The sequence below is a fragment of the Phaenicophaeus curvirostris genome, chromosome 9 (assembly GCF_032191515.1).
Source record: "Phaenicophaeus curvirostris isolate KB17595 chromosome 9, BPBGC_Pcur_1.0, whole genome shotgun sequence".
NCBI classification, from domain to species: Eukaryota; Metazoa; Chordata; class Aves; order Cuculiformes; family Cuculidae; genus Phaenicophaeus; species Phaenicophaeus curvirostris.
The window spans coordinates 22,433,945-22,448,711 of record NC_091400.1 but is presented as its reverse complement, the minus strand read 5'-3'; the positions used below and the strand labels follow the sequence as shown (position 1 = coordinate 22,448,711).

At 41.8% G+C, this 14,767-nt stretch overlaps 1 protein-coding gene across 3 annotated transcripts in view; it reads left to right on the top strand.

Annotated features, from left to right (window-relative positions):
* DLG5 (discs large MAGUK scaffold protein 5) overlaps positions 1–14,767 on the top strand; it is a 92,729-nt gene that overhangs the window by 21,500 nt on the left and 56,462 nt on the right. For all 3 annotated transcript variants that reach the window (XM_069864212.1, XM_069864211.1, XM_069864213.1), the window contains exon 2: positions 5,821–5,889. In XM_069864212.1, the coding sequence (XP_069720313.1) occupies positions 5,821–5,889 (69 nt within the window). The remainder of the gene's footprint in view (positions 1–5,820; positions 5,890–14,767) is intronic.

Here is a 14,767-nt window from a genome sequence, read left to right as displayed (position 1 = left end):
TGATCTCCTGTGTCCAAGCGTGAAGTGATGAATGGTAGTGGTTAGTGTTTGACTTTTGGGAATGCTCACAGGGATTCAACCTGAAAGCAGCAGAGGAGGAAGTAGGTGTTGTAGCCAGACAGGATACTTTCTATGTCTTGTGTTATGGAACACACTGGTTTCCAGGACAGGGATGCTGCTTGGTGGGCCATGGTAGCTCAGATATTCAAGGTTTAATTTTTCTCTTAATGGCTCCCCTTTCCATATGATGTTTCCAGGTGACATCGCCAAACAGCACTGGAGGCTCTGCTTTATGATGGGGAAACTTCTAATGTTTTTAAAGTAAAACAGATGCCAGATCTTCTTGGATGCAACCTGAGCTCAGTTTTGGCCTGTAAAGCCTCTGTGTGTCTAGGAGGATGCTTCTGCTTGATTTATCTTGGATAGCAGCAGAGACTGAACAGTTGGCTCCTGTGTTCTGTAGGTTTGGAGCTGGTGGCAAGGCACAAGCTTCATTGTCTTGTGAGGTGGTTGGGTTGCAAAAAGAGCTTGCATGGGTAGGGCAGAGGCATTAGCCCATCTCCCTTACTTTATCCTTTCCTTTCTTCTACTAGTCCACCTGAAGAAGCAGCTTTGTTGTATTACTTACTACATTACAGGGTGCTGATGCTTGTGCTTGTTTCTAGTACAGAGGAGTGACAGGCAGCTCTGCTTGGGTGGGTGGAGAGGGTTTGTGTGGAGTATGAGCTTTTTGTCTTCCCAAGTGTTAATTAATCCCTTCCCTCTGATACTTTGTCTAGGGAATGGAGAAAAGCATAATTCATGAAACTGAAAAATAAATGGATATGAGCAGTGTCCACATTTCACGTTTCTTGGGATGCATTCGTGGATACATACAGAGAACATGCTAAAAATTGAGTGCTCTGCAGATTAAATCCTGCTGGTTTATCCCATTGTCCTCACATGGAGGTTGTCTGGCTTTGTCTTTGATAAAAAGTCTGGACCTGTCTGAAAGTCTATAAAGATTTAAATATATCATCTAGGGTTGGAAACAAATTTTTGCTGTCAAGGATCTCTACAATAGCTTGGATTTCTTTTTTCTCATTTTTTGAAATTTCTATGTCTATTCTGTGATTTTTTTTTTTTTGAAGGACTGATTTGTTAAATCTTTCTGGAAGATTTTCTGCCATTTAAGTAAAACAGAATCAGCATAAGCATCACTAATTATACAGCAAATTTACCTCCTTTCATTGTCTCTTGTTTTCCTCACTGCTACTCTTCTAATTGAAGGCATCAGTGTTTTATTGAAGGCTTCCTTTAATAATTCACAGTACAGTAAGATGTACAGCAGTAGTCCAGTGACTTGGATTTCTCCTAAAGATGAGCTGTAAATTCTTCTCAAGAGTAAGTCCCTGTGTTCCTTTGTGGCTAAAGAAGAAACTGTCTACAGCAAATACGTGTTTAGGAACATCAGTCCATGGGTTCATTCTCCTATGAAGAGTTTTGAGCAGATGTTGCTAGGAATAGAGGGATTTCCACAGACATTTCTGTCCAGCACTGTGTTTAACAGCCGAAGCTCAAACACTGTGATGGGATGACAGACAACTGAGAACTTGGGCATTTGGACTCAGGGCTTCTTTACTGATGTCTCTGGCCTCCGGCAGTTCACTTAACTTTTCTAAATCTAAACCTACACAGAACTTGTCACTCTAAATCAGAATTGGCCTGACCTGCTGTTCTGTCATCAGTGCTGGTTTTCACTTGGTGTTTGAAAGGTGCCCAAGCCCTTGTTCATGTGTGACGTGTTCTCAGTTTGTTCTTAATCAATTAGAACTGAAAGATGGATTAAGGGCTGAAGTATCTTCTTCTCCAAACCCACACTTTTAATTTTAATATCTTAATATTCCGTAAATGTGGTGTGTTAATGTGTTCTATAGAATCATAGAATTGTTTGGTTGGAAACCTTTGAGATCATAGAGTCCAACCTTACCTATCCACTACTAAATCATATCCATGAATGCTTCGTCTGCCTGTCTTTTTAATACCTCCAGGGAAAAAGGAAAATAACGTTTTTACCCCCTCTGTCTCTGTGAACCTGTTATAGGCTGAGGCATTTGGGAAATCAGAATTGTAAATGTTTAGCTGCTTGATTATTTTTAAAAGCCATTTAATGTTCCTTTAGTTTTCATGGTGGGCTAAAAATAAGAGAATTTTGTGTTGTAGGGCACAGTATAAAAGGAGCTGTAGGTGTGCAGAATAAGTAATCAAGCCATGCTTTAAAGCAGATGGGGGAAGATGCAGCAAATCTGCTGTGACCTCTACTGCTGTTTTAACTTCACTGCTGGAGTTTGTACCTGTGTTCTTGAAGGTCCTCAAAGGTAAATGACTGGGAAACATCTGAAGTAACGATGGAAGCAACTAACCAATTCGAGGTTTTGCTTGAGGTCAGGATTTAATGTCATACAACTTCCAAGAAATGGCAATGTCTTATGGATTATGACAAACGTGGCTGCACAAGCTGCCAGGAAAAGAATAGCCTTGGAGACAGAGTGTGGCAGATCCGTGGAAGCTTGAGCTCCTTGGGCAGTTTTGTTTGTCATAAAGGCACTGGGAACATTGTTATCTGGGTCATTTCCAGTTCTAATCAAACTTTTTTGCTTCCCTGCAGCAAGTAGGAGTCCTGCCAAAGTCAGTCGGATTTGGTGCGTGGAGATGTGGATAAACAAATGTTTGTTACGCTGCCCTCATCCGGTGTATTGGACAGCTATCCAAAAAGTCATTCGCTGGCAAGAAGTTAAATGAGCTGGCAGATACTGCCCTGGGAAGGGAAGGAGGAGGAGAAGGAGCAGGGTTTAATTAACAATGGGAATTTGCAGCAGGGGAGCATGGAGAGTTGTTTCTTGTCATCCTGAAAAGCAGAGGTGTACCAAAAGAGCACTCCTCCAAGGCTCAGTCCTGCAACAAGCTGAGTGTTCCTAGTTAGGAATCATGTTGAATTTAGGAGTCAGCTGTACTGCAGATGTTAATGCAACCTGTAAAGGCCAAGAGCTTTGTGAACCAGAGCACTTGGTGTGTTGTGGGATGAAACACCTAAAGCTCCATGAGTTAAACCCTGGATCTTAACACATGGAAACAGATTCAGTGTGCCTGCCTCTCCAACCCTGTGCTGAAGGTGTGTTTGAGGGATTAACTCCTTCGCCGTCACATAGTTTATGTAGCAGATTTTGTCAGATGAAATAGCCTTCTTTCAGATTAATTATAAATAAGATTTTGTAAATATTTGAGAAAATTTGGAAAAAAATAATAAGGAATTGAAAGTATGTGTGTGATGAATTTGCGAAAGCTGGGTCCCTGTATCTTGGTTTGCCACTACGGTCCTCTTGGGTGCACTGGGCTTTGGAGCCAGGAGCAGAGGCTGGGAATGTGTGTGTTTGTATGGAGGAGGATGAGAAGGCAATCCTGACATTGAGCTTATCTCTGCATAATGATTTGAACACAGTGTGTTTGTCTCAGTGCTTCAGTAATTTAGCATTTAGTTCTTGAAGAAATTTTACTCTTATCTTTTGGGCAGCTTTTTGGGCAGCTTTCTTACAGGAGGTGCCTAGTGCAACCCTGATTTGGAGGCTTTACTTTGAGATCAGCTGGCTTGTCTGACTTAATTCTCCTTGAAGTGCAGGTGATGCTCAGTGTTCCTGGGCTTTGAGCAACTTGGTCCAGCGCAAAGTGTCCCTGCCTTTCCACCGGAGGGTGGGTGGGTTGGGACTGGATATTCTTTAAGGTCCCTTCCCACCCAAACCATTCTATGATTTCTATGATTCGTGGTGTTTTCACAGTCCAAAGGTTAGAAAGGCAGAGGAGGGAAATGCTATGTTTTAATTTTGTGCTAATAGTTTAATCCCATCAGTCTCAGTTGGGCTTTGCTGATGAGGACATTGTTTGGTCAGACGGTGTTGTCTTAGGACGTGTAACTCTTCCTTGTTTACCTCCCTACACCATCGTCTTTCTTAACAAGGAAAATACACATCGTTGTTTCTGCGTGGACATGCTATGCAAGATGGAGACAAACTAGAACCCAGTTCCTCTGCTGTCCCCAGAGATGGCTCCCGCAGTTTAGCAACTCGTTCCTCTCCTGAACTGGCAAGTTTAAGTGGCATTCCTGTCATCTGACTAGTAAAGACAGTAATCGCTTAAGGAAATTCAACTTGCTGTCATTGTTGAAAACAGAAGGAAGTGGGCTTCTTAAGATTCTCAAGTATCGGCTGCTAAATCCCTCTGTGATGCCAAAGCTGTTTAATACAGCCAGGAGCTGATCCAAAGCTTCAGTCTGGATGAGCAAAGAAGAGATGTCCCAAAAACCAGGGTGCTTATGCTCTTTGACCTTTCTAAGAAGATGTTATTGTGCTTGAGTCCCCTGCAGTTTTGAAGCAATCTTGGTACACATTGTCTGTCATAAACATGCCCTACTTTATTTAACACAGTGATCTGCTTTCTTCAGCTTCCTCTCTGTTTCCAACCCTTCTAGCCCAGACTGCAAGAAACACTGGAAGTTGTACAAGTTAAGAATATCCAAAGAGGTTGATTTTATTAATGCAGGAATTATTTTGCTTTTAAGAAGCAATAATGAAATATGAACACAGCTTAAATTATGTGAAATTATTTGGAGGTTTGCTTTTGCATAGACATTGCTCCTTTTATTGAATTTGTGAGTGTCAAGTGTACCCCATTAAAGCTGGAGTCCGTGTCAGTTTTACCAGCTGAAAATCTGGCCCCATGTCTGTGTTTTTAATTCACTTCGGCGTTCTACTTGTGTTGTGAGTAAACTTCTCTTGTGTCATCACATCTTGTCTTTCCTTCATCTGACACCACAGGAGTTACAGATGTGTCTTTTCATGGTAAGAAGCAGATGAGATGAGCAAAACCTAGGATTTCTTTCTTATTTTCTTTCTTTCCTGTTTCAAAGGTAGATTTGTGTGTTTAATCACATGCTCATTTTTAGCTTTTATTTCTTAATTTCAAGGAGACTGAAAGAAGCAAATATTGAAATACGGGAAGGTGGACTGTAGGAAAGGCAGCTCTTGGAGGTACTGAAGCTGTCTTGGAGCTTGGTTCCAAGAGATCTCATATCCTGGCTGGTGCTCGATAGCGACAAGATTTCAAATCACTCCCTGTTTATCCTGTTTGTGAGGAATGGTGGAGCTGGTTAGTTTGTAAGGCTTTGAAGTAGGACCTGTTTTTCTAGTTCTTCTGGTAAGTGAAGTCTAGCGTACTTCTTAAATAACTGAACTAAAAGGCAACTCTGTCTATCGAACTATTAATGTGTGACAAACCTTGCTGCTGTCAGGAGCAGCAGACAGCATTGCAGGTCCTTGCTTTTTGGATCAGACTGGAAGTTGCAAATAGGTGTATGCAAAACTGATGTAACAATGAAAAGATATTTCCAAATCTGAAGGAATTTTGAGGATGAGAATACAAAACAGTTACACAGTGAAAACAGGAGCTGGTATGTATAAGAAGATAAGAAACCAAATCAGATTCTGACTTTTGTCACAGGTGTCGCTCATAATCTTCATGCTGTAGAGATGAAACTGTTTATACTGTGTATAAAATAACCATTGTGTTAGTTCAGTATTTACTGTTTTACCCAAAACCATTTCCTAATTGGCGCACAGTGCAACGTTCACTTACAAATTACATCTTTCCTTTTAGATGTTTATGCATTATTTGCTTTCTCTCTGATTCAGGATGTTTGGCATCTGTAGTATCAAGAAAATGAAGCATTAGCTTGGTTTGGGGAAGAGGACAAGAAAAAAAGCAATACTGTCTTTCTTTTTCTGATTCTAGGGTCTACCTACAGCGTGCTGTCCATAATGCCTTCTGATTCTGAAAGCAGCAGCTCTTTGAGCAGCATCGGTGAGTAAAATATTCGTCCAACAACTTGAGGAGCGTGTCCTTTGGGGGCTGGGAGAAGCAGTTTTTAAGGTTGCCTTTGGGAAAGGTAGAGTCGTATAGTCCCCGTTGTTGAACTGTGAGATGTAACCCTGTTTCTTCACCAGGAGATAGCTCACCCATTTTGTGTAATGGCAGTTATGCCTTTTCATGGCTGTATGTGGTGGTTGCCAATAGAATCTGTGATGTTTGGACGTGTTAAATGATGTAACTATGCTCTGAGTTAATAAAGTGATGTAAAAATGGCAAAGTTAGGCTTATAGAGCCTACATATATGTGTCTGTATCTATGTTTATGTGAAAATTGTAGTCAGTCAAACATAGTGTAGAAATTAAATATATTACTAGCCAAGGTCATAGCCTTTTGAACTTTTGCAAGCTGTCTGCAGGGTTTAGCCTTTTTTTTCCCCTGCATGCAATTAATTTCTTCACTTTCACCAGTTTTAAAGTAATTGGGAAAGACATAATATTAAAAAAAACTAGAGGTAGAAGAAATGTGGATAAAATGCCTCTGATAATGAGATGATCATGGAATAGCTGTATTAGCTGTCACTTTTCCTGTTCTTCACTCACACAAATAACTTCTGTTGTGAAACCCATGTAAAAGTCATTTCCTTTGGACAGGGAATGTAGGCTATTGCATATTCAAAGTTCTGGAGTCGTGTCACGCATCTGTAGGCTTCCCTGGCAGCACTAGGCAAGTCCCTTGTCTGTTTAAGGATGTGGGCAGGCATCTGCCACAGTCACCAAATGAACTTTTAACTGCAACGTGCAGGAACACGATTTTAGGGCTGACTGAACCGTGTGCTGAAAGTATGAGAAGCTGGGATGTGTTGGTTTGATTCTTATCAAGAGCATGCTTGTACACTGTTACCTGAAGGAAGGGTGTGATTTAATATGCTATGAACAAATATATGGCTGGTGTGATTTACTATGGCTGGAAAGAGGAAGAAAAAAGTTCCTAAATTTTTAGACAACCAGACTCAAAAGGAGCCTTTCAAGGCAGGAAGTTCTTCTAAGGTGAAATCCAGTGAGTTTGTGTCATGTTGGGATGAAGTGATGCTTGAGGTGTTGGAGAGGATGCAGGTAGTCCTTTCTAGTTCCCTGTTCCTGATTTTAAAAAGAAAAGCCACACTTAAAACCTAATTTTTTTTGCTATTTTTGTAACTTTGCGTGCTCTCTATCTGACCTTTTGGAATTCTGGCAGCAAAGGTGGGCTGATGAATTGCTGGCATTTTCTATCAGGGAGAGAATTCTTGTTTTAACAGTGACCACTTGCAAACTGCAGATACAGGGCCTCTATTTTCTATTTTACTAGTTTTCTGTAGCATCATATTTTCTGCGAGTGTGGGATTCTTGTTTCCTGTGCCAGTGCCTCACCACCTTCAGAGTGAAGAATTTCTTCCTTATGTCTACTCTAAATCTTACTCATTCCAATTTAAAGCCACTGCCCTCATCCTATCACTACATACCCATGTAAAAAGTCCCTCCACAGCTTTCTTGTAGGCTCCTTTTCAGTACTAGAAGGCTCCAGTCTCCCTGGAGCCACCATATCCTAATAGAGATGTTTGCAAGTTACTTCAAAGCTGCACTCAGAATAGTTTAATACTGACTCGTTGAATGACAAACCGTCATAACTGAAACTGTTTGCATGCCAGCTCCCCAGAGGCTTCCTATGACTTCTTTGAATGGAATCCCAACAAATCCAGAGTTGCTATAGCGTTTCAGAAATCTCACATACATCTTTGCCCCACTCCATCCATATCTCACTGGAATATGTCTTCACAAGGGTAGTTCTCCTCTCTAAAATGAGGAGTTTAGCCTGTGAAATCAATATGTCAGTGAAGGCATATAGCTCGTGGTTTGGAGGCAGTGTAAGTTTTAGAATGTGTCCAGTTTGACATAGATACTACATGGACACATACATGTCTATAAAGGAATATTTTTCATTTCCCCACTCAGATGGAGCTTCCTCACAGGCCAGAAAAGTAATATATTTTATTATTCCTGAGTTCAAACCACTGGTTTTTGTTAATACTTAATAAGGTTTTATTTCTGGTTTACCTTGCTTCTGCTTCTCCAGCAGCTCAGAAACACATTCACAGGTTTGACCTTTTGGAAGAAATAGGAAAGGTATTGGGGCCACTAATTAAGCCCAGATAAAGCAGCAGAGAATGACTGTTAGCATCTTCTGTTTAGGAAAGGTAATGCAATCTTTCATTTGTTGTCTTTGTAGTTTGTAAAAGTAACTGAAGGAGGGTATGTCCATGTCCTTCATCTGTTCTTCCCAAGCTTAAATCACCCTGGCTATTGTTGGAGGTGGCTTCTGCTGCCAGCATTCTTAATTAAACGCTTTTCCTGAAATACTTCCAAGCAAGCCAGGATGTTGTACAATTGAGATGATTCTCTATGTTTTACAGCTATCCAGGGTTTCTGAGTTAATATATGAATCTGATGTATAGAACAGTGGGCTTGTTTTCCAGGAAAAGACCCTGATCTAAGAACTAAGCTTAAATAGTACTAAGCCAGCTGTTCTTAATGGGTAATTCTGAGAAAACATGGGCTCAGGCTCAGTCAAATAAATAAAATGTGGTCTTCAGATGTGGAAAGGAAGAGGGGAAAAATGAGAGAATATCATTTTATCACTGTATAAACCCATGGTGGTCCCACATCTTGGGTATGTTTGCAGATCAGATTCTCCTGTTGAAAGAATTGGGCTACAAGCATGGAGAAGAGCAGTGTAGATGAACACTTATGGACCGTCTTCTGCATAGGAACAGCTGGCTGTGCTCTGGTTGTGTCTTCGATAATGTCATAGTCCTGATGTAAGAAGAGAGTAAGGAGCGATGCAACTTGCCTAATGTGACTCAGAGAAGATTTCAGGGCTGATCTGTCCAGAGTACTGTGGTGTCATCTGAGCTTTGTTTCTCTTTCCCTGTTCAGATGGGCTTGCAGGGCATAAAGGGTGCAACGAGAGTAAACTTCAGCTTCATGTACTTGTGGTATAATAAGCAATGAGTGGCAGCCAGTTTTCTCTCCTCTGCGCTGGAGAAGACTCCTCTCTGTAGGTTTATCTGCCTTGCCCAGAGGTGTATCTGCCTTTCTTTTCTCATGTATATATGTAAATGAAAACACAAAGTGATGGGTCATTGCTCTTCACAGATTCTTCTGTATTTTCATCACCATTTAAAATTGATGTAGATGACTTTTTTTTTTTCCCCTTATGCTTCCTTCCTTTTCTTTCCCCTATATTAATAAAGTTCATGCTGTGGATGTAAAATCAGTAGTTTAGATGGTCTTGAAGGTAAATATTCCCTGTTTGTTTCCGGAAGAGGCGCAACATAACCTGCTCTAATCCTTGCATCCCACTGCTGTGCTTCAGTCCCACCTTCTTCACTCCAAAGGAACAAATCCTCATTAAATCAATGTCTTCTGTCTATATTTCCTCTCTTTGCTTTTGGCTAGTGACAAAGATTTTTGTGTGTAAATAGAAGCATCTTTCATCTGCCCAATCCCTGTGCCTGGCAGGCTGTGAATGGAGCTGCAATCCTGTGTCTCTGACATCAGAATAATTGTTTATGGACATATAGTGCTTGGTGTGCCCAGCACAGAACCATAGCGTCACTGAGACACTGGATATAGACCAGTAACACAGTTGTATGTGACAGGGCTGTCTGGGCTCCCACTTGATCAGTCATGGTAACGGAGAGGAAAAGAAGAAGGAATTAAGACCCCCCCCTGGACCTGTAAGTAAAGATGGAAGGATAGTGTGCCGAAAGGTTATCGGTAGGTGATGTAATGTCGCCCAACTTAGAGGATAATTCAGCCTGAAATCATCTCATTTGTTTGCTTTGGAAAGCAGTAACACCGAGTTGATGGTATTTCTGTGCATCTTGATTATCTACACCCCACTTAAAGACTCACAGAATAGTTTGGGTTGAAAGGGACTTTAAATCCCATCCAGTTGCAGCCACCTCCCACTGGGTCAGGCCTCTCAAAGCCCTAAGTAGAGTGGCTTTGAACACCTCCAGCAAGGAGACATCCATGACTTCCCTGGGCAACCTGTGCCAGTGCCTTACCCCCCCTCATACTGAGGAATTTGTTCCTGATGTCTAATGTAAGTCTTTCCCCTTCCACTTTAAAGACATACCCCCTCATCCTATCACTACATGCCCTTGTGAAAGTCCCTCCCCAGCTTTCCTCTAGCCCCTTCAGGTACTGGAAGGCTGCTCTAAGGTCTCCCTGGAGCCTTCTCTTCTCAAGACTGAACAATCCCAACTCTCTCAGCCTGTCCTCATAGCAGAGGTGCTCCAGCCCTCAGATCATCTTCATAGCCCTCCTCTGGACCTGTTCCAGCAGTTCTATGTCCTTATTCTGTTGGGGATTCCAGAACTGGACACAGGACTCCAGGTGGGGTCTCACGAGAGCGGAGTAGAGGGGGAGAATCCCCTCCCTCATCCTGCTGGCCATGCTTCTTTGGATGCAGCCCAGGACACAGTTGGTCTTCTGGCCTGCAAGCGCACATTACCTGTTCATGTTGTTCAACCCAAACCACTGTGTGATTCTATGATTACTTTTCCTAGGGGAATTCACATACCTGTCTGTACCACCACCATTGGCACTGCAATTTTATGCCTTTTTCTTGCAGCCGTCAGGTCGTTGCATATGTGACTCCACCGTAACTGACAGCATTTCCTTGCCAAGGCTTTCTTAGTTTATCAGCCTGATGGGCTATTTACAGACAGCTTTTCACTACTTGCAATTCAGGTTACTTAATCTGAGGACCTTGCTTTAAAGCAATGTGTGTGGTGTGTGTGTGTGTCCCATCAGATAATTCCTTTCCAACCATGTGTAGCCCCATTTTAACAATTGTTCTTTTATGTTGCTGTGATTTCAGTTTATTGCTTCACACTTTCTCCAGCTGTGCCTAACAAAGGAATTGGTTTCACTATTCATAGGAAGAGCTCAATTGCAGGTGTGGTTTATGATGCTCTTGCAGGCAAAGATAAACACTCTTGTCTGAAAAAGCAATTTATTTGTTCCCTCCTCCCTACTGATAGCCTATAAGAAAGTGTCATTTTCTTTCTTTCTTTTTTTTCTAACACAAACACAAAATTGATATTTGGTAAAGCTACCTCAACAGTTAACCCATATGGACAAAGGAATCGGTGACGGTGGCCACAAGTGACTGACAAGAGGTGCTAGGACCCCTTCCAGGATACCCCATCAGCATTTTTGTCTGTACTGCCGTGATTGCCTTTGGCTCAGCAAAGTTCTGGCAGTACTTTTTGAGTTACTATATCTGGTCTTTTCCCTCCCCTCCTTGCCATTTCTGAGGATTAGGTTGCAGATTTTCTGTTACCTTGCTCTTTCTAGAACCACTCTTTGTTCTTTCTAAAGCCTTAAACTTACTCTAGTTGGAAGTTTGTTTTACATGCCCATGGGTTTGTTTAGTTTGTTTTATTCTACATTAAAACAAATGCTGATGCGCTATCCGTTCTTTTGTCATTGCATGTTACGTGATCCTCCCTGCTTTCATAACCTGTTAGATTTTCTGTCTGTCAGATGAAACTGTTTCCACAGTTCATTATTTTATCTCTCCATTCACCTCCCTCACTGACTGCTCCTTGGCTTTACAAATGTTTTACTTCACCCTCATGTGATTCTGCTTTGTGATCTCCACTGTTTGAAGACCACTTCAAAATATATCAATTAGATATATTTCTTCAGATATAACTCCTAAGATTTAATCGTGTTCTACTCCTCATGAATCATTGAAAGACAGTAAATATTTCAGCATGCAGTTTCCTGTAGCAGGCACAAGTCTTTACTCCCCACCCCTTCCCGAGCTTGGGGAGGAACTGTGTTGATTGTTGTTTGCAGTACATCTCACAAGTCTCTTAACATTTTCAGTCACAATTTACAAGGCCATCCAGAAATAATATTCTGAACATCCCTGCTGGGTGTTTTTAATGAAAGAAAGCAATGAGAACTGTTGGACTGTACCATCAACAGCCTCCTGTTTTTGAGCAAGAACTAGATCAAATCTATAAGATCAGTTTCAAAAATCATCATAAAATTCAGGTATTCTGTTATCTTCTGCCAGATTGCTCTCTGAATGAGTTGAACCTGTCTTACAAGTCTGTTTCTCAAAGAACAAGGAGTTTATTATAGTTCAAAATAGCTGCTTATGCATTGGTCCCCGTTTTTCCACCTCAGCATTATATTCATCCAGTATTGTGGTACATATTGGTCAGCTGAACAAGTTTCCCACCCTGTTTCTCTTGAAATGGGGTTTTATTTGTTTTTTTTTGTTGTTGTTGTTGGTTTTTTTTTTCTTCAGAATATGTGCCAGCCGATCCCCAAATCATATGAAGCAGTGGTTTCTGTGTTGGTGTGTTATCACTTCAGTCACTGGTGATTAGAGTAAACATCCGGGATTGTACTTGTTTGGTACTACAGTAAGGGGTCTGTGATTTCAGCCAAGTCGAGCATTTGGACTATAATTATGGAAGCTGTGACTGATCCAGCTTCTGTTTGTAATGATTTTTTTTTTATACAATGTCTGATGGAAGTCCTTCAGAATCTTGCTTTAGACAAAGTCTGTGCATGCTCAGGACTTAATGCAAGTACCACATTACCATAGAATGACAGAATGCTTTGGGTTGGAAGAGACCTTTACTGGTGATCTGGTTCAACTGCTCTGCAGGAGCAGGGGCATCTACAATTTAGGCAGGTTGCATAGAGCCCCCTGTAACCTGACCCTGAGTATTTCCAGAGATGGGGTCTCTACCATCTCTCTAGGCCACCTGTTCTAATGTTTCACCACACTCATTGTAAATAATGTTTCTTATGTCCAATTTAAATGGACTCCCTTAGATTAAAGCCTTAATTCCTTGTCCTGTATTAACAGACCTTGCTAAAAAGTCTGTCCACTCCTTCCTGTAGGCCCCCTTTCAGTCTTGGGAGACTGCTCTATGATCTCCCTGGAGTCTTCTCTAGGCTGAAAAACTTCAACTTTCTCAGCCTGTCCTTGTGTAGTAGGTGCTCCAGCCCTTGGATCATCTTCGTGGCCTTCTCTGCACTCACTTCAACAGCTCCATGTCCTTCCTCTGCCGAGAGCCCCAAAGTTGGACACAGGGCTCCAAGCAACATTTCACCAGAGCTGAGTCGAGTGGGCAAGATGCATTTAGATCAGATTAATGGAGGGTCAAAATTGTGGGCAAGATGAATTTTGCCCACCTACCACATGTTTCAGGAGTTGGCAGGGTTGACTTCCACGTGGTTAGGTTCTTGGAACCGATGTGCAGCTCATGTGCAGAATGAGATGCCAGGTTTACTGGAGCAGATGAATGAGTTGGACTTGGCGGGATGTGCAGTAAATGTGTTTTTCGCAAATCCCGGTGGCATAATTTGGGTAAATCTCCAGATGTGGCCTTCAGGTGTCTACACTTTTAAGACCAGTTTCACTGGTTAACGTGCAGAAAGGAAATAGTGTTGCATAAAATATGCACTCAGATGGTAAAAGAACACAGAGCTGGAAGGGCAGATTGCTTTCCTTCTGCTTTGTCAGGATGTCAGATGCAATAGAAGGCTTTTAGCTCTTAAAGCCCCTTTAAAGGGAATGAGGAGCATTGACTTTTTCCGATGAAAGAGGAGTTTACTGGACTTTCTTGGTTGGTTTCTTTTTGAGCATCCAGAGATCTGATTTAACGTTTATAAGCCCTTTTGTACAACTATTGAACAGATAAAGTTGCTAGTAAATTGATCAAAGAGAAACTTCTGGGGCTTCTTTTAAGGATAATAGGGGGAATATTGTAACTGTATGGATGTGTGTTTTCATGGCACTTAACAGGCATACCTCTCCTGGCTGTGTTATGCAGTGACAGCAATATTGTTGCGTTTGAGATGAAAGTATTTGTCAATGTACTTGTAAAAGGCAACGTGTTAATGAAAAGTCACCTTTTCTGGTACTAAGAGAAATGGCTTTACATTAGTCAAGAAAGCATCTTTCCTGAAGGTAATTAGCTTGTCTTTAAATAAGGCTGTCTCATCTTGCTTGGCAGTTTTGAGGTTGTGTGCACAAATGTTCTCCTTACCTGAAGAAGATGGTCCTTGGGATGTTCATGGAAGCATAGAATAGTTTCCGTTGGAAAAAACTTCTAAGATCAAGTCCAACCATCAGTCCAGCCATGTGAAGTCTGCCACTAGATCATGTCCCTAAGTACGACATCTACTCATCTTTTAAACACCTCCAGGGATGGTGATTCAGCCGTCTCCTGGGACAGCTTGACAACTAATGCTTGACAACCCTTGCAGTAAAGAAGTTCCTCCTGATATTCAACCTAATTCTCCCCTGGTGCATCTTGAGGCATTTTCCCCTTGTCCTGCCACTGGCTACCAGAGACAAGAGCTCAACTCCCATCTCCCTACATCCTCCTTTTAGGCAATTGTAGAGAGTGATGAGGTCTCTGTAATGCTAGCAATGTTGTCAGGAGTGGGAGGGAAAAGAGGTGGAGGTGCAGAGGTACCACTCTGCTTCCTTTTATTTAGATTCCGAGAGGAGCTACTGTGTGCTTGTGTAGGACTTGTGGAGAGGCTGTTGTCCAGGACTGCTGCTGGATTTAAGTCAGCTATTGATCAGGGAGTGTTGTTTATTCAGTGTCGTTTCCTCCATGGAAAGCACACCGGCCTTTCTGATTTATTTTCTTCTTTCTCTTGTGCCCTTCGCATCCTGTTCGTGGTTTGCTGCCAGCAGCTCAAGGATGACAAACAGGCATATGGACTCTTCTGTGAGCATGCAAAGGGGACTTTTTCAGTGTTAGGCATGTTCTGATGTGTCG